This window comes from Salvia miltiorrhiza, chromosome 4, assembly GCF_028751815.1.
Source record: "Salvia miltiorrhiza cultivar Shanhuang (shh) chromosome 4, IMPLAD_Smil_shh, whole genome shotgun sequence".
Lineage (NCBI taxonomy): Eukaryota > Viridiplantae > Streptophyta > Magnoliopsida > Lamiales > Lamiaceae > Salvia > Salvia miltiorrhiza.
Window position 1 is genome coordinate 50752987 of NC_080390.1, and position 18518 is coordinate 50771504.

An 18518-nucleotide genomic window follows, 5' to 3' on the forward strand; every position below is an offset into this window, starting at 1 on the left:
GATGGGGTTATAAAAAGTTAGGGGTTATTAAAAGTTAAGGTTGTACGCAGTGTTCTTTGAAAATTAATTTCAACAACTTATTAATGTATTATAAATTTTAAATAAGTTATAAGGGTATAATAGTAAAATTATAATTATTTTTATTAATATTTTTAATAGGAGGCTATAGTGAGAAAATTGGAGGCTATGTTTAAAATTACCCTTAGTGTATTTACCTTCTTTTTTGTCTCAAAAAAGCATAGGGGTTATCTAAATGGGACGGGGAAAGAGAATATGAATTAGCAGAGTAATTTTAATAGTTCTATTATTATGACAAAATGTTTTTTTTAATCCTGTAAAGGGCTGTTAAGATGGGTTTTGGGATTTTAAACCCAATCTGCTCTGCTTAACCCTGATACTCAATATGAAACGGGTATTGTTGTATATGGATCTTGGATATTGGGCAATACCTATTACTCCCTCCGTCCACCAATTCAAGGCCTACTTGCCTTTTTGGGACGTCCACAAAAACAAGGCATACCTATTTTTGATAAGCTTTTTATTCATTATTTAATCAAAAAAGTCAAAGATTCTTTACAAAAAAGTGGAACCCTTTCTCCACTCCACTAATAAAAATACACTTTTTCTTAAAAAGTAGGACCCTTTCTCCACTCAACTAATAAAAATACACTTTTTCTTAAAACTCGTGTTTTTTCCCCTAGACCTTTAATTGGTGGACGGAGGGAGTATATATCACTCATGTAAAAGTAGTCCTGAGTGATGCGGGTTTTAAAATTTATATATATATAAACAAAAAAAGAAAAAAAAAATCTTTGGACCTTTTTCCGAAAAAAAAATCTGAATGCAATGGTAAAAACAATGAGACACTTTTTTGTTTGGAATTGTTCCTTATTGGATTAGGTGGGAGATGGAGTAAATTGCAGCGGTTTTTTAGGGACATTTGCAAAAATGCCCATATCCTTATAAAAACTTGTAAAATTGCCCACTTTCAAAACAAAAGTGGGCAATTTTACAAGTTTTTATAAGAAGGGGGCATTTTTCCCTATTAACACAAAAAAAAATCTGAATGCAATGGTAAAAACAAAGAGCCACATTAAGGAATGCAGTGCGATAAATTAGGTGGGAGATAAATTGCAGGTGGTGATACCAAATATCCACAGTTATTGGCATACAATACAATACAATAAGTAGCCTTTGACCACCCCAAATCCTTTATTTTCCCCTTTTACAACTCATAATGGTGGGGTGTTTTTAGAAGTTGAAAAGGGATTCAATTACTTAAATTCATTATATGTTGTTGGCTTGGATAATGAATTACCATTATCCTTACTTGAGGGTAACCCAATCACCCAATTTGTTATCCCTCAAAATAGAGGGGAAACAAAAGAAAGAGAATCTCTTACTAATGATTTTTTTTTCCATTGTTAAACCAAACAATTAATAAAAGTAATGGTTATTGTTACTATTCCACTCTTTTATTTGATTTCATTCATTTTCCATTCCTCTACTTGAACCAAACGACCGCTAAGTTGGCAACAAATATAACACCGGGAAGCGATGAAATCGAGATTAACTCTGGACTTGACTGCGAGGGAAGATTAAGTGGATTTGGAGTTGGGCTCACGGTGTTATACGTTTTGTGGTAAAATGAAAATGGGTTTATAGTATTTTTATGGCCCGAACTTTAGTGTTTTTCAAATATTTAATTTTCGTTTTCTCCAAATGTTCTGAACTGAACTTTTAGCGTTTTTTCATAATTTTCTCCCCAAAAATCCCCAACTATCAATATTTTTTATGAAATGCTCCGCTACACAAAATTGAGTGACTGGAAGATAACTTTTCTTAAATTGATTACAATCAAGTTGATAATGTAAGACTTCTTTGGCAAAATGAGTCATCTTTCGGTCACCAAATTTTGTATGAAAACGACGAAAGTTTCAAGATTTTTTAGGAGAAAAAAATAAGTTTAGGACATCTTATAAAAAATGCTGAAAGTTCAAGATTTTTTTAAGAGAAAAAGAAAGCTAGGGACATTTTATAGAAAACACTGAAAGTTTGGGATTAATCCAATGAAAATTCAGAAAATCTTTGGTATCAAAACGAATAGACGATCCTCTCAATAGTTTCTAATTCTATCATTGATTAAGTCGAGAAAAACTTAAACAGATAACTGAGTCACCTAATCAATAGTTGCTATCTCAATTTTTTTTTTTTTTTTTTTGAGGAGTCTCAATTTTTTTTAAAGATCACAAAAGTTAGATTCCTAATTAAATCAAGGCCTAGATAAAATTAGGCATTCTCGTTAGCATACCCAACTTTGTAGGTGTAAAACAGCAAGGTAGCATGTAGGAAAACAAGACTCCAACATGATCTTGTCCATTCTCATTCATCAATTTATCCAACTTATTACAAAATAATCATATACTCACAAATTCATTCCACATTTAGATAACAACAAATGGACCACAAATAAATATAAACAACATAAAAAATTCACCTTTGATAAACAAGAACACATGCCTTCATTTTGGAAATGATTCCATGAAATACCTAATATTCTTAACATCTTCTTCCCTTTGTGGCCTAAAAAGCTTCCACATTCCAACAGAATGTGGAGTTTGGACATTCGATTATTTGTTCAAAGTTGTTAGTTGGAGATTATGGGGATAGCAAAAGTAGTATTTGGCTGAGTTTAACATCTGATGCTTTCGAGGATCTCTCTCCCACACAATCGGCAGCTCAATGATCTATCTTCTTCGTGTTTGATCTGGATATGCTCGTGTTTTTCAATTATATGATTCCTCTAAGTTTGTGCATAATATATTCAGTTTAGTTAATGTGGTGGAAATAGGAAATTTCAATGTGGAGATTTTGATATTTTGTGTAGGGTCTTGATTAAAAGGATTGAGGAAGTGTTGTGGTTATTGACATAGCTAATGGGTTCATTTCGTTTTCGGTTGGTCAAACCGCGAGTCTGCAACTCCATTTTCTTTCACTCGTTTTTCACCTCGAAATCCTTGAATATTGTATTTTAATTTAGGGCAAATAACGTCAAAATCCCTATACTTTTCCCGTTTTCGCATATTTCCCCTGACTTTAAAAATTCGCGATAGAATCCTTGACCGTTGATTAATTTCGTAATTTTCCCTTAATAAAGTTTCGGGCGAGTAACTACAATGACATGTCATTTATGTGGCATTATTTTGCTGAGTCATCTAACTAAGTTTGCTTAGTCACGTAAATCAGCCAAAAACGTCGTCGTTTTCCCGGTTACTAAGCTGCCGCTGTCCAAATCCACCGGTTTGACTCCCAACCACATGCTCCGGCGACTTATTCAGGCGTGGTGCGTCGCCAATGTGAAGAGCGGGATCGATAGGATCCCGACTCCCGAGTCCCCCCTCCACCGCTCCGCCGTCATCAAGCTCATCCGCACTGCGGGCAGCCGGCGGAGCAGATCGGAGAATCTCGAGGCCCTGAGCAAATTGGAGGAGCTCGTTGGCGACGAAGACGGTAAGAATCAACAGTGCATAGCGGAGGCCGACGCCGCCAAATCGATGATTCTTATGTGATGAAATGTTTTCGACGACGGCTGACTTGGTCCCCCACGGTGGAGAACAAGCAGAAAGCCCTCAATTTTTTCAATCGATTCTGTGGATTTTGAAAGGCAAATTAGAAATTTCAACCAAGACTGATGCCCTAATTGTACTATAAATGCCATAGAAGTGACGAGTTCGAATTTTTTGGAGAAATTGAAGCCATGTTTCTTTAAAGAGATGGTGAGAATTTTGAGGTCGCAGACGGCACCGGCGGTGAGGGCGGTTCTGAAAATTCTGATCCGGAAACGACGACGTTTTACGTTATTAAGTGAAACTACGTCGCTTAATACGCCGAAATTTAATCCTACGTGGATTTCCGGACTCCATGTCAGCATTCTATAAATCGCAGGTCATTTTTCAGGGAGAAACGCGAACGGGATTTAAAGTCAAGAATTCTATCGCGAATTTTTGAAGTCAAGCGAAATATGCGAAAACCGGGAAAATATAGGAATTTTGACGCTATTTGCCCTTTAATTTATTATAGTGGTTTCCAGTCACTGTGTTCAACTCTCCTCTTCTCAGATACCGCATGGCTGCACGCTTCGCCACCTCCGCTGCCAAGCGCTGCCTTCCGATGCTTCCTTCTCTCTATGGCCAACGTGTTCGATCTAGCAATTGCTTCTGGGGCCCCAGAATCGGAACCCTAATTCAACAGACTAGCAGGTTTTTTTTTTTCCTCTTCCTAATTTTGTAATTGATTTATTCTGACCTGTTTGTATGGTTTTAAAGATGAGTTGTTAATTTTTGTGTCAGAGAGTGGGAAAGTAGGAAGGTGGGTCCGACGAGAATCTACGGTGCTGCGCCTACTTGGAAAAAGCTTGTGCCGCTAGGTATTTATTTTCAATAATTAATAAACTTATTTCTTTATGTAGTTGGATTTGGTATATGTACATAACTGAAATGTATACATATGATGTTTGTTAATTGGGTAGGTAATGAGGCAATTGTTCCCTGCATATCCGAGACAAAACATATGTCTTCCAATGGACTCTCGGATCACATGTTTCCCAACTCTAAGCCTGTGCCTTACATTTATATCCTCTGCGCTGATGAACATGAATATATGTATTTTAGTGCACATTCAGTTGAAGAGGATGGGACCATCTCTTCCTCACCAAAATATTACGTTTATCCTCCCTCTCCTTTGAAGGAAACTTGTTACTTCACTGCCGTAAGTTGTAATGGTCTATTACATTTTGAAAATCTGCAGCATGATGATTTTCTTTGGAACCCAACAACCAATGAGTTTAAGGCCCTCCCTGACTCCTCCTTTGATCACCAACACCCTCATGGTATTGTTGTTACCAATCTTAAGCTTGGTTGTGTAATGTGGTCTGACAATAGATGTGCAGATAATTTCAAAATGCTGCAACTTGTTTTGGCTAATACGGCAGATGTTGAAGATGAGAGTAGCATTGATCTGAGTTACCACATTCACTTGTATTCACTCAAAACTAATTCCTGGAAGAAAATACCATGCTCAGAGTTTTTTTATCTTCAGGGACCTGGTGTTGCCATTAATGAGGTTTATTATGCTCCAGGATATTTAATCGAAAATAAAGAGATTGGAGTTCTCCTTTCATTTGACTTCTCTACTGAAACTCTTTCTAGTATACCTAGGCCACCTATCCAAAATGGGTGGAGTCGTGTGATTTTTTTAGAGTATAAAGGCTTGTTTGGTTATGTTCCATGCTGGAAGGATGAAAATGAGATACCGGTGAGATTTGAACTTTGGGTTATGAAGAATGGATCATGGACAATGGAATCTGTTTTCCATACATGTGGTGTTTCAAGGCCGTTATGGTTTTCGAGAAATGGTGAGCTATTGTATTTTTCAAGCTTGAATGAGGAAGTACTCGTGTTTGATCGTGTCACTGGAAAGTTGAATCATCCCGGTATCAATTTTTGTTGGCCTAGAACACGGCTAACTCCATTTGTTGAGAACTTTGTTCAACTGAATGGAATTTCACATGCTGAGGTAAATTCTCGATATTATGATTGTTGCCAACTGATTATAAATTCCTTATGCTTATACTAGAAATTGCCATAGTTTAGTCATGAGTTGATTTTTATTTTAGACTATGGATGAGTATCTGTGTTTATATGATATTATTGAAGTTGATGAAGTAAATGTCAATAAACAGGCTGATGATATGGAGAAAGAAGAAGAAGGAGGAGATGAAGGATACTTAATTGAAGCAACTGTTGATGCAAGTGTAGTTTGATAATTCTAGCTTGTTATCTTCCCTATTTAATTAGCGTATTTTGAGATATGATTAGGTTGTTAGCTTGGTATCTTCCCTAATTCTAGCTAAGTTGCATACTGCACCATGAAACTACTACTCACTGATCTGAAATTCTGGTTGTGTGGTTTACTGTCATGTTATGTGATCATCTCTTGGGAAATTGCTTCATTGTAATAACCCTTCAAGATAAGTTTTCCCCAGAGACACTCCCATGAATTCATATGTTCATTGCTGATTCTGCTGATGAATCCAAGAATCCTACTTCTACACGAAGGCAACCAGCCCCTGGATGCTGAGAGCGAGTAGGTGAGCTCTCCTTGACGCTTCAAACACATTATGAGATCTCACTCTTCATCTTCTCACAGCATGTTATGATGCTGTAGGATGCCATGGATTCTCTGATGAAGGGCAGGACAGTGCTGGTCATAGCTCATAGGCTTTCGACTGTCAAGACTGCTGACATTGTAGCAGTCGTTTCTGACGGTCAGATTGTAGAAAGGGGCACTCACGACGAACTGCTGAGTGGAGACGGAATCTACACTGCCTTGGTTATGAGACAGTTACAAGGACCTGTATCTCAAATCTAGTTACATTGTAAGTTTTTTAGCCATTTTCACTGCTATGCAAATTGGCAACTAAATTTTTGTATTCTTCTCTACTGAAGTTGAGAAATTATCTGATACAAAATTTCTTTGAATCAAAGATTAGCTTCTAAAACAAGCATTGCTTCTCATGTTTAGTTATATTTTGACGTGCTTGTGAATCAACATTGTGGCAAAACTATTGATTTCTATGAGCTCAAAAAGGCATTTTACTTTTGAGATACCAGATTCTTATTGGCTAAATAATAGTAGTAATATATGATAGGCATATTCAATGGATAGATCCGATCTATAAATTTTGGCACATTAATTTATAAGCCTTATATATTGGAACCACCACCTGAATATAGGAGTTCACTGTTCATCTCAATATTTAATGACAAATCGTCAAATCCTATGCTCATTACTCAAAACCTGAAATCAGAACCAGGCAAGCTGTAGACTTAATGTTAAGCCATAAATATGCAGCCACTTATTAATCATTTGGAATTTTATGTTTAGTGTATTTACCTTCTTTTTTTGTCTCAAAAAAGCATAGGGGTTATCTAAATGGGACGGAGAGAGAATATGAATTAGCCAGAGTAATTTTAATAGTTCTATTATTATGACAAAATGTTTTTTTTAATCCTGTAAGGGGCTGTTAAGATGGGTTTTGGGATTCTGATATTACCCAACCTGCTCTGCTTAACCTGATACTCAATATGAAACGGGTATTGTTGTATATGGATCTTGGATATTGGGCAATACCTATTATATATCACTCATGTAAAAGTAGTCCTGAGTGATACGAGTTTTAAAATTTATATATATAAAATCTTTGGACCGTTTTACGAAAAAAATTTCTGAATGCAATGGTAAAAACAATGAGACATTTTTTTGTTTGGAATTGTTCCTTATTGGATTAGAGAGAAGAGCCAAATTAAGGAATGCAGTGCGATAAATTAGGTGGGAGATAAATTGCAGGTGGTGATTCCAAATATCCACAGTTATTGGCATACAATACAATATAAGCAGAGTAGCCTTTCACCACCCCAAATCCTTTTTTCCCCTTTTACAACTCATAATGGTGGGGTGTTTTTAAAAGTTGAAAAGGGATTCAATTACTTAAATTCATTACTTGTTGTTTGGCTTGGATAATGAGTTACTATTATCCTTGAGGGTAACCGAATCACCCAATTTGTTTACCCCTCAAAATAGAGGAAAAACAAAAGAAATGGAATCTCTTACTAATGATTTTCTTTCCATTGTTAAACCAAACAATTAATAAAATTAATAGTTATTGTTATCATTCTATTCCTCTACTTGAACCAAACGACCGCTAAGTTGGCAACAAATATAACATCGAGATGCGATGAAATCGAGATTAACTCTGGACTTGACTGCGAGGAAAGATTAAGTGGATTGGAGTTGGGCTCACGGTGTTATACGTTTTGTGGTAAAATGAAAATGGGTTTATAGTATTTTTATGGCCCGAACTTTAGTGTTTTTCAAATATTTAATTTTCGTTTTCTCCAAATGTTCTGAACTGAACTTTTAGCGCTTTTTCATAATTTTCTCCCAAAAAATCCCCAATTATCAATATTTTTTTATGAAATGCTCCGCTACACAAAATTGGGTGACTAGAAGATAACTTTTCTTAAATTGATTACAATCAAGTTGATAATGTAAGACTTCTTTGGCAAAATGAGTCATCTTTCGGTCACCAAATTTTGTATGAAAACGACGAAAGTTTCAAGATTTTTTAGGAGAAAAAAATAAGTTCAGGACATCTTATAAAAAATGCTGAAAGTTTAAGATTTTTTAAGAGAAAAAGAAATCTAGGCACATTTTATGGAAAACACTGAAAGTTCGGTATTAATCCAATGAAAATTCAGAACATCTTTGGTATCAAAACGAATAGACGATCCTCTCAATAGTTTCTAACTCTATCATTGATTAAGTCGAGAAAAACTTAAACAGATAACTGAGTCACCTAATCAATAGTTGCTATCTCAATTTTTTTTAAAGATCACAAAAGTTAGATTCCTAATTAAATCAACGCCTAGATAAAATTACACATTCTCGTTAGCATGCCCAACTTTGTAGGTGTAAAACAGCAAGGTAGCATGTAGGAAAACAAGACTCCAACATGATCTTGTCCATTCTCATTCATCAATTTACCTAACTTATTCCAAAATAATCATATACTCACAAATTCATTCCACATTTAGATAACAACAAATGGACCACAAATAAATATAAACAACATAAAAAATTCACCTTGATGAACAAGAACACATGCCTTCATTTTGGAAATGATTCCATGAAATACCTAATATTCTTAACATCTTCTTCCGTTTGTGGATACTTTTGTGGCCTAAAAAGCTTCCACATTCCAGCAGAATGTGGAGTTTGGACAGCAGATTTCTCTGCAAACCTTCCATATATCTTTTCACAATCCGGATATGGCTTCACATACATGTTATAGAATCTCAACCTACTCATCTTAACCAATTTCCTCAAACCAACCTCATCTCCTAGTCCACCTCTCGACCTCAAATGATCGATCACATTGAAACGGGGAACGATCTGCTTATCAAAGTTCACTCCTAAGTACTCGGGAACCTCAACCAAACACTCTATACTAAACTTCATCTTACTAACCAAAAAATCAATCTTCCTCTCGACATCCTTGATGTCGTAGAGGATCACCCTAGGCTCCTTCCACAACACCGTAAACGCATCTCTATATATCAAACCATGTTTCCTCAAGCAATCAACCCTCAGCTTCACTCTGTACCCAGCCCTAAACTCTCCATCCCTGAATATACTCTCCTTGATCGCCAACCGGCATTTCAAGCTTCGTAGCATCTCCAGACAATGTGAGAGCTCCCCATTTTCCAAACCAAGAACTTGTGGCTCTCTCACCACCTCCCTCCTAACATCACTCAAGCTGAATCCCAAATCCCCAAACTCATCGAGCAATGGTTTCAATCGCTTCTCCACTCCAAATGCAAGAATCCTAGGATATAAACGTATAACCCTATCAATTTCACTTCTGCGGATTCCAATTCCCATCAAGAACTCAACTTTATCGTGCAGCTCATCATCAACTGACATGATCGCCATAGGCACATTCTCTAAAACCCTAATGACAGTGGCCTCACTAAACCCCAAACTCTTCAAACACCCCACACGCCTAGAAACATCATTTGGGCTTAGCCCAAATTTCGAGACTAATTCGAGAATGTTACAGGTTGCAATCGACGAAATATTGCGGATACCCAACTGATTAATACCATATTTCCAAGTTTCCAAGAGTGAAAGCTGCAGAACTCTGGGACAACTGGTTACAGTCGAAACAAGAAATTCTCGAGAGGGGTTTAACGACAGCAAGATCTTGAAATAATTTTCTATTTCTCGGGGAGCTGAATTCTGTATAAATTCATTCTTTTTGAGAAAATTGGGGAGCTCGCTCGGCGGGAAGCCATACCTCCGGAAGAGATTGCAGAGGGGAGTCGGATTTTCGTGATGGGATGGAGAAGTTGTGGAGAGAGATCGGGATAACAGATTCGGGAAGGAAATTGATGAATTTGCGATGTAATGATACAAGGGTTTAATGCGAATAGCCATTTTTGGGTTATCATTGCAGCTCTTGCCTGAACTTAACGTTGAAGAGATGGAAGCGAGGGTTTGGAATTGCACTTTTATTTGGACTCATTTAGTTGGGAAGGGAAATTTCCAAATTGGAGATTGAGCTCGTATATTTGTAAAATTACAATTACAATCAATATATAATATGATTAAGATTCTTGCGCTCTCCTTAATCCGAGATGCTACGTGGCATATCTAAAAATTCAAGGTTTAAAATTCCTCCAATTCTAGAGCCTCTAACTCAATTCTCTATCGCTGACGTGACAATATAATTCCACATCAATTATTATTTTATATATATTATTTAATTACGTATATATTGATTTGATTAGTTATTATACATCACATTAAATTAATTTAAACACTGTAAAATCATTTGATTTCTCTTCTCTTCCCTTCTCCTCGCCGACCACCCCCACCGGCCGTAGCCCCCTTCCACCTTCTCCGATGCCACCTCCATTTCCCTCTCTTCTCAACTTTGGACATCGTGCAAAGTTCTGAGGTTGACATTACAGGTATTCCATGATAACACAACATCAGAACCAAGTTCATCTATATTATGTCCTTGATAAACTGATTGTAAACTTTTAATGTCAGGGAGGAGCGTCTGCTTCTGATGCTGAAGACATTAAGAAATTTGCAGAATTGATACTTAGTATATAGAGGGGATGGTACAGCTGGTGAGAGTGTTGGTGATGGAGAAGCCGATTTAAGGTTACCAGACGATATGATAATACGAGATTCAAGTAATCCTATTGCATCCATAGTGAAAAGTACTTATCAAGACGTACTGCATACCCTGTCTAATCCAGAATATTTTAAGGATAGAGCTATCCTGGCCCCAACCAATGATATGGTTGATTCGATTAATGAATATGTCATGTCCTTGATGCCTACCAAAGAAAGGGTATACCTTAGCTCAGATAACATTTGCAAAGATGATGGAGAAGTTGACCTCGATGATGAAGTCTTTTCAGTTGAGTATCTCAACATGATCAAGTGTTCGAGATTGCCGAGTCATGAAATCAAATTGAAGGAGGGGTGCATTATCATGCTTCTCAGAAATATAGATCCTTCAAACGAGCTTTGCAATGGCACAAGGATGATAGTCACCAAACTTGGGGCCCGTGTGATTGAAGCCAAGTTGATTTCAGGTAATTATGCAGGCAAAAAGTTTCCTATTGCAAGAATGATCATGAGCCCCTCGGACTTCACAAAATTTTCGATTCGATTTCAAAGGAGGCAGTTCCCACTGAGTCTTTGTTTTGCAATGACAATAAACAAAAGTCAGGGTCAATCTCTTGCAAATGTAGGTCTATACGACTATACTTACTGAAGCCTGTGTTCACCCACGACCAATTGTACGTTGCAGTCTCAAGTGTCACTAGCAAAAAAGACCTCAAAATTTTAACATGTGATGCGGAAGGACAGACGCACAACACAACTACTAACGTTGTGTACAATGAAATTTTTGATAAACTATGAGGTAATTTTGAATATCATTTTTTATTTTAATTTTTATGTCATACTATAGAGATTTAATAAAATTGAAGGAATTATTATTCAAATAACTTTATTATTAAATTTTAATAAAAATTGATCATTTTTATGGATTTTTTGCAGGTAAAATAGGCGGAATTAAAGAGTGGATGGAAGTTCTTTTTAATAAATATTTCTATTATAGTTTTACACGTACGGATACCTTTTTCTATTATAATAGTTTCACATGACATATAAATTATTTTTTTAGGGAATGATCTCTATAATTTATAAATATATTATGAAATAATTTTTATATTTTTTTTATAAATTATACTAACATCAAATAATAACCGTCAAAATTCGACGGGTTACGCACTAGTTTTATTAATACTAATTGGGTTCTTTATTAAGATTACTCAATTTTTGGGGGAAGATAAACACTGTTTATTGGGGGAATTTCAATCCCCATCCTGCTATAATACTATGATAATTTCAAGGATCTCCCCGTACAACAAAATTAAAAAAAAAAAAATCAAAGAAAATAATCAAATAAAAATGTGTTTCACTTTTGTATTAGTACAAAACAAATATTCGATGATGATGATGATGATGATTATTATTATTATTATTATTATTATTATTATTATTATTATTATTATTATTATTATTATTATTATTTCTTTTTTCTTTTTTGAGAATCAAATCTTCAATTTTGAGTAATAGATTTGAACTGATGAAATTTAACCTTCGGGAAAGACAGTATATATCAACATATGTGAAATAAATTACAACGTTTATAATTTGAGCTATTTTGACCATAATTTAACAAATAAATGATGCTTCAATATATTTCTGAAAATGAACTTACAAGGGTTGATTTTTTATTTTTATTTTTTAAGTTTGCTGAAATAATTTACATCTTAAAATAAATCAAATGTCAGACAACGAAATTGCACTTAGTTGTCATAATAATAATAAAATAGGAATCATTATTAATTATTTTTAAGAAAAGATATCCTAATGGTTTAGATTTAAAAAAAAATATTAAGAAATTTGTAGAAGCTCCCAGCGAGGATCGAACTCGCGACCTTTCGCTTACGAAGCGAACGCAATACCACTATGCTATGGAAGCTATTGACGCTGGGTAACTTGCACATTAATTTTTTAAGCGTAATATTTCATATTCGAACCGTTTCTTTACTTCCTGACTACGAGAAAATAGGTTTAAAGCAATGTATTCATGCATTTTACTTATTATTATTATTATTCCTTTCGTCCCATCAAATATGTTTTCATGCGTACTCAAATATGTTTTCATACCTTTGAGTACGCATATTAAGAAAAAAAATAATTAAGGTAGATGAATCCACTTTATTAAGGGATAAATTAAATTGATCCATTTGATTAGAGGATTAAATAGATGAACTCATTTGATTATTAAATTGAAGTAAATGTGTGCGTGTGTTGACCAAGTGGTAAGGGATTAATGACTAGGCCAAAGGTCTTGGGTTCGAGTCCCTTGTAACGCAGTCTTTAATTTTTTTTATTTAATACTGTTAATTTATCAAAAAAAATAGAAAATGAAGTAAATGATCTTACTTGATTATGACCTTAATTTATTTTCATTTTAAGAATGGGCCACTATAAATGGGAAAATTCAAAATAAATTCTATGTCAAGTTCAGTGGACAGAGATAATATTATTCAATATGGAAGTTTCTAATTCCTAATATATGCTTATAGTTTTCCTCTCTCTCTCTCTCTCTCACACACACACACACACGCACACGCACATATATATATATATGCTTGATGAGGAGTGAAATATGCATAATGCGGATCCAACAGCAATGGTGATTCCAGCCCTGGAACCAAAAGAGCGAAGAAGACTCTGAACGATATCCTTTATGAAAAATCCGCACAGTAGAAGCTTCTAAGCCCGAGCAAAGGAATTTTACCACAGGAAGAGCCAGAGCTGTCCCGACCAGAAGAGCACAACATGAATGTCAGAGCTGTGACAAAACAGGGAAGAGATAACCCGCTACATCGGACCGGGCTAACGTGTCCACGGAGGAAAACCCAGAGCTAAAAAGTTTCTGTGCTGGATCAGGGCTGAGGACGTACGAATTACTGACCACTTTGGTTGAAGAATCTTCTTAACCAACCTAGGGCTCGTACCGAATATGAATTGACTTATTTACCCTTCTTGTAAACTTCTATAAATAGGGAACGCATTTTTCCTTGTAATACTACGTTATCGGCAATACAACACTTCTCTCACTGCTTTTATTATTTTACCGATCCTTCGCACACAACAGGTGAACCATCTTGTTTTAAATCGACGATTGTAATTTACGGACTTATCAATGCTTATTGTGATTTACAAAGTCTATACTGTATTAAAAAAATCAAATTAAATAAATAAGTCTCGTAACATCAATCTTGTTAGCCAAAGTCTAAAGTATGCACTTCCTCTACCCCTAAGAAGTTCATCCCAAGGGAAACGACACAGGGTTTACAAATAAAAGTTATTTAATGGTGGGATCATGTACAAAAAATAGTGTTTAAAGAGTTATAAATGTAAAGTTGATAGTGAGATCATGTATAAAAGTAGAGAATAATGTTGTCGTAAATTTTTTGGGACACTCCAAATAGAAATTTTGGACAAACTTTTTGAGGTAGGAGGGAGTATTAGATTCATTGGCTAGGCTTTCATAATTCTTTTATTTTCAGATTAGGGATTGCATTTACAAGGTTTATACATTTAGAAATGTTCATAGAGATGCAGAGCAAAAACGAAGGGAATCTACTATCCTTCACTTAGATCAGTAAATATTTGAATTATAGGAGTAATTATCATCTCCAACCGTTACCTATAATTGGACCGAATAAAAAAAATACAGAATTACAAGTTTTAAGAACTTAATTATTGAATTTGAACCGAACATAAAGTAAACAATCAGAAGTATAAGCAAAACTCCAATACTTAAGTGTGCGTGTGTTGGCCAAGCAATAAAGGATTAATGCCTAAGGCCAAAGATCTTCTTAACTAGGTGCGATAGTTCATATGAATGATCGGCCCATTGCAATTTCTTGATGAATCGATCCGTAAAATAACGAAACAAAATGAGCGTGAGAGAGAGCTATATGAACAAGCACACATGACCCATCACATAGCTGATATTGATAGTAGGGAGAGAGCAGAAACACTATTTTGCCATTAGCTTCAACAACAGCTCGAAACATCATCTAAGGCATACCATGTAACTTTAAGCAAGCACGATTTACGACACAAGAAAGGTAAACCATAGTACAATTCACAATGTCTCAAGAACTGAAGATGGAACATATTGTTAGCCCCCATTTTGAATGGGGCCTAGACACAGTAGACAACAATCTCGTTGTTGAATTTGATGAACCAAATGCACTAGTTGCTGCCACCTCCAAAGAGGTATCCCAAGGAAGATCCACCACCTGGGGCCGCATGGACTTTAGTAGAAGGTCGATCCTGAAAGATTTTATCCCAATGTTATTGGTGGGTAAGAAAATGTGATAGATCAAGTATACGGGCATAATGCGATAAATCTCAAAGTTTCAAAACATAATTGATTGGAGAAATGAGAAAACCCAAAGTGTATATAAAAATTTGAAACAGACAGAACACTGGTAACATCAAACTAAGCAAATAAACACAAATATGACTGCTATAAACAATATCATGTGAACAGGGGTGTAATCGAACCGAGCCGAACCGAATAGTGGTGTGCTCAAGTTTGGTTTGTTTAGTATCGAATCGAATCCCGAACTTTACTTACCGAATACTTTGAGGCTCGCTAGCGGCTCACGAGCCTATACGAACTTTCTAAATTTATATTTATATTCAAAATATTGATTATTTTATTTTAAAAATAAATTATTTTATTGAAAATATTAAATATATTAATTATTTTCTCATGACAAATAAAATTAATTAAAGATTTAATACAATTATTATTAATTTTAGTGGATAAATATAAGTTGTATATACTAATAATTTATATTTTTCAAGCTGAATCACTTGACGAACATGTTCACGAGCTAACGAGCCGAATACTACTAAGCTCAAGTTTGGTTTGTTTATTTATCGAGCTTCTCTAAACGAATTTGAACGAGTTTTTTTTGAGCCGAGCTCCGAATAGTTCGCGAGCGGCTTGGTTTGTTTACACCCCTACATGTGAACACAATAATGACAATTAGAATACAATGTAAGTACTAAGTAGCCAGTGAAGCCCCCCTTTATTGGGACCTAATATATGCAATTATGCACTCGACCCAAAGAATTTAATTCAATTACTTCGCCTTAAGAAAGCTAACAAGCTGGGTTTTTCACAATCTGAATCCAATAATAGTAACAACTAATAAGAGCGCACAATCTTAAACAAAGCATTCTCCTAGAGTCATGACCCATGTTCTAGTTGTCTAGTACTTACTGCACAAACGCCACCTTGTCTAGGGTGGAAATACAAGAAGCAAACTAAAACTTTTCAAATGATCGAGAAATTTCTGGGAACAGAAAATATTTTGGGAGACGGAAACTTCAAAAGGACTTACTACAGTGACAAGAGCTAAAGCTTTACTTGTTTCCATTTTTCAAAAACACCTTTTCATTGTTAGTTTTATATTGAGTTCATTTTATTAGTATTCTTAAATAATCTGAGAAAACATTAAAGAAAATTTATCTTCAACTTCAGCATCATAGCCTACTTCCACGGCCTAACTCTTTTTTCAAAAGCCTGCACTTAATTTTGAAAATCATACTTTTCATTCTATCTGAAAGCGTGTAACCAAATTAGATATTTATCTAACATGCCTACTGAAGTTCTCATTTACCAATTAAAACTCTGCCACCACCCGGAAATTTATTTCTTATGCATTCCAAACACCTTATCCTAGTACATTACTAGCAAATTCTTCATAATCATTTTTTTATTTAAAACTTTCTACAACCAAAAAACAATAACTTGAACATAGCACGGACAGTTCATACAAGCCTGCAAATAGTAAGAATTCGATTAACAAGGAAAGCAGTTGAGCACCTAATTCACCAGTTACCAGGAGCTTTTGCTTAAGGATAACAATAGGAAATATAATAACTATCAGAAAGCAGCTACTGTATTTTGCCAAAAAGATTTCATGCATACCGTGAGGAAGTTCCCAGTGTTCTGGCCATCAGCACGGTAATAGTTATTCTTCTGATTTCCCTGGATACCAGCAGGAATCTGCTTTGGAGCGTCACCAGATGGTGCAGAAGATGGTGCAGCAGAAGGCTGCTTCTCTGGTATCACACGAGTAACTGGGGCTGGCTTCTCAACAGGTGCCTGCCCATTGTTCGTGGCAGGTTTTGGAGCAGGTGCTTCCCCACTTCCAAAAAGGTAGCCCAGAGAACTCTGCCCTCCACCACTGCTAACTCCACGACCCATTTCCTCTGTGAAGATTGGAATTCAACTTCCTTCACTACAGCCAGATTTAGTCTAAGAAATCAAACCAGACAGTAACGTTCTACTATAATGCACATATTACATAAAATGATATGAATGATATCATGCTTTGGTTAGTTGAATGGGATAAAAAATAATTTCTTATGAGATTACACCAAAAGATTATGTGGTGACATTAATTCAACATGCTTGGATCAGCAAAATCATGGTGTTTATCTTCTTCAATGTTAATTTTCCTTTTTGATGAGAATATAGTTCAAATTATAAATTAGATCTGATTTGAATTCTAACGCTTCAAGCTTTGGGTTCAAATATTGAGTCTCTCCGTCTCCACTCACACACACACAAACTACATTTTCCACTTAACTACACAATTTCCCCCAGCATTCGATAAAAATAAAACAAATCGTAAAAAAAAAAATGAATTTATTCTGAATTACATAAGAAACAGCTCCTCTCGTATATCCAATGACTGATCGCAAGTGACAGAATACTGCTGACTATAATTTTAAAAGCAACAAACGAAATAATGACGAAATTAAGAACATATATAATGGAAATGGAAATGGAAATGAAAATGATAGACCGATGTGGACATCCGTTTATCAGCAGCACAAATAATAGTTTTCTACGAACTAAAACGACAGATCTGAATGAAAAACAACGGAAACAATCACAATTCTGCCATCATTCAAAAGCTTCGGCAATAAATCAAGAGACAGAGAGGAATGGCGTTACCTGTGTTGTGAGGGATCGGATCAGATCTGATCTGCGGAGAGAAGATAGCAAGTGGGGAGAGTGAAGAATACTACTGCCACTGTATATATGTAGATGCAAAATTATAATGACGTCTGATTTTGAATTACAAATTAGGAGTAGTATATTTTCAGTTTTATTTATTTATTTTACTCCGTTTAGCTAATGTTGTTTGTCAGCTCTAAAAAAATAAATAAATAGTATATTTGTGTATGAATATTATAAATATCGTAGTTGAAGTTGATGGATAAGTGGAAGCCATGTAACTAACTATGTAAGTAAGACACTAAGGAGATGATTGGTATGATGGAATGGAATGAGGGTGGAATGGAATGAGGTTAGGAATGGAATGAAGGGGGGAAAGGAATGGCAAACCTTGATGATTCCTTTGCTTGGTATGCATAAGGAATACAAGAGGAATGGAATTGTAATTCCTTGTTTGATTCCATTCCTATGATTGGTATCTAAAAATAAATTCTAGGAATGGAATGAAATTATTTTGTTTTACTAAATTAACATTTACATCATAACTAGCATTTGCACTCGTGCAATGCACGAATTTTTTTTATATATTTTATTATATATAAAATTTATATTAATTTGATTTTTATATAAAAATTCTAAATATAATAAAAAAATATTGTAATTTAAGATAAATATTTTAGTTTAATATGAAAAAATAAAGAATAATTCACATTAATAATTTTATTATAATCACAAATTTGCC

At 35.1% G+C, this 18518-nt stretch overlaps 4 protein-coding genes and 1 non-coding gene across 10 annotated transcripts; 2 read left to right on the forward strand and 3 right to left on the reverse strand.

Moving 5' to 3' along the window:
• Positions 1–2403: 2403 nt before the first annotated feature.
• Positions 2404–10206, reverse strand: LOC131020294 (transcription termination factor MTERF15, mitochondrial). Of its 2 annotated transcripts, none has more exons than XM_057949022.1 (2): positions 8756–10206; positions 2404–2550 (listed from the first exon to the last, which is right to left on the reverse strand). In XM_057949022.1, the coding sequence occupies exons 1-2, from the start codon at positions 10054–10056 to the stop codon at positions 2523–2525; spliced, it is 1329 nt and encodes a 442-aa protein (XP_057805005.1). In that variant the 5' UTR covers positions 10057–10206; the 3' UTR covers positions 2404–2522. The 2 variants fall into 2 exon arrangements, with proteins under 2 accessions (XP_057805005.1, XP_057805004.1); XM_057949021.1 differs by having other exon boundaries at positions 2404–2574; positions 8714–10199.
• Positions 4000–6562, forward strand: LOC131020293 (uncharacterized). 2 transcript variants are annotated; one of them, XM_057949020.1, is made up of 5 exons: positions 4000–4259; positions 4350–4426; positions 4529–5574; positions 5741–6148; positions 6226–6562. In XM_057949020.1, exons 1-4 carry the CDS (start codon positions 4126–4128, stop codon positions 5819–5821), a joined length of 1338 nt encoding a protein of 445 aa, XP_057805003.1. In that variant the 5' UTR covers positions 4000–4125; the 3' UTR covers positions 5822–6148; positions 6226–6562. The 2 variants fall into 2 exon arrangements, with proteins under 2 accessions (XP_057805003.1, XP_057805002.1); XM_057949019.1 differs by having other exon boundaries at positions 4061–4259; positions 5741–6144.
• Positions 10207–10804: 598 nt separating the features above from the next.
• LOC131023570 (uncharacterized) lies at positions 10805–11413 on the forward strand. Its single transcript, XM_057953114.1, has one exon. The coding sequence runs from the start codon at positions 10805–10807 to the stop codon at positions 11411–11413; it is 609 nt and encodes a 202-aa protein (XP_057809097.1).
• Positions 11414–12619: 1206 nt separating this feature from the next.
• On the reverse strand, positions 12620–12691 carry TRNAT-CGU (transfer RNA threonine (anticodon CGU)). The gene has a single exon. It is a non-coding gene; the product is annotated as a tRNA-Thr (tRNA).
• Positions 12692–14755: 2064 nt separating this feature from the next.
• LOC131020313 (protein SPIRAL1-like 1) lies at positions 14756–18052 on the reverse strand. 4 transcript variants are annotated; one of them, XM_057949048.1, is made up of 4 exons: positions 17774–18047; positions 17622–17684; positions 16739–17051; positions 14756–15066 (listed from the first exon to the last, which is right to left on the reverse strand). In XM_057949048.1, exons 3-4 carry the CDS (start codon positions 17015–17017, stop codon positions 14986–14988), a joined length of 360 nt encoding a protein of 119 aa, XP_057805031.1. In that variant the 5' UTR covers positions 17018–17051; positions 17622–17684; positions 17774–18047; the 3' UTR covers positions 14756–14985. The 4 variants fall into 4 exon arrangements, with proteins under 4 accessions (XP_057805031.1, XP_057805030.1, XP_057805034.1 ...); XM_057949047.1 differs by lacking the exon at positions 17622–17684 and having other exon boundaries at positions 17774–18052; XM_057949051.1 differs by lacking the exon at positions 17622–17684 and having other exon boundaries at positions 16739–17022; positions 17774–18035.
• Between the last annotated feature and the right edge of the window lie 466 nt (positions 18053–18518).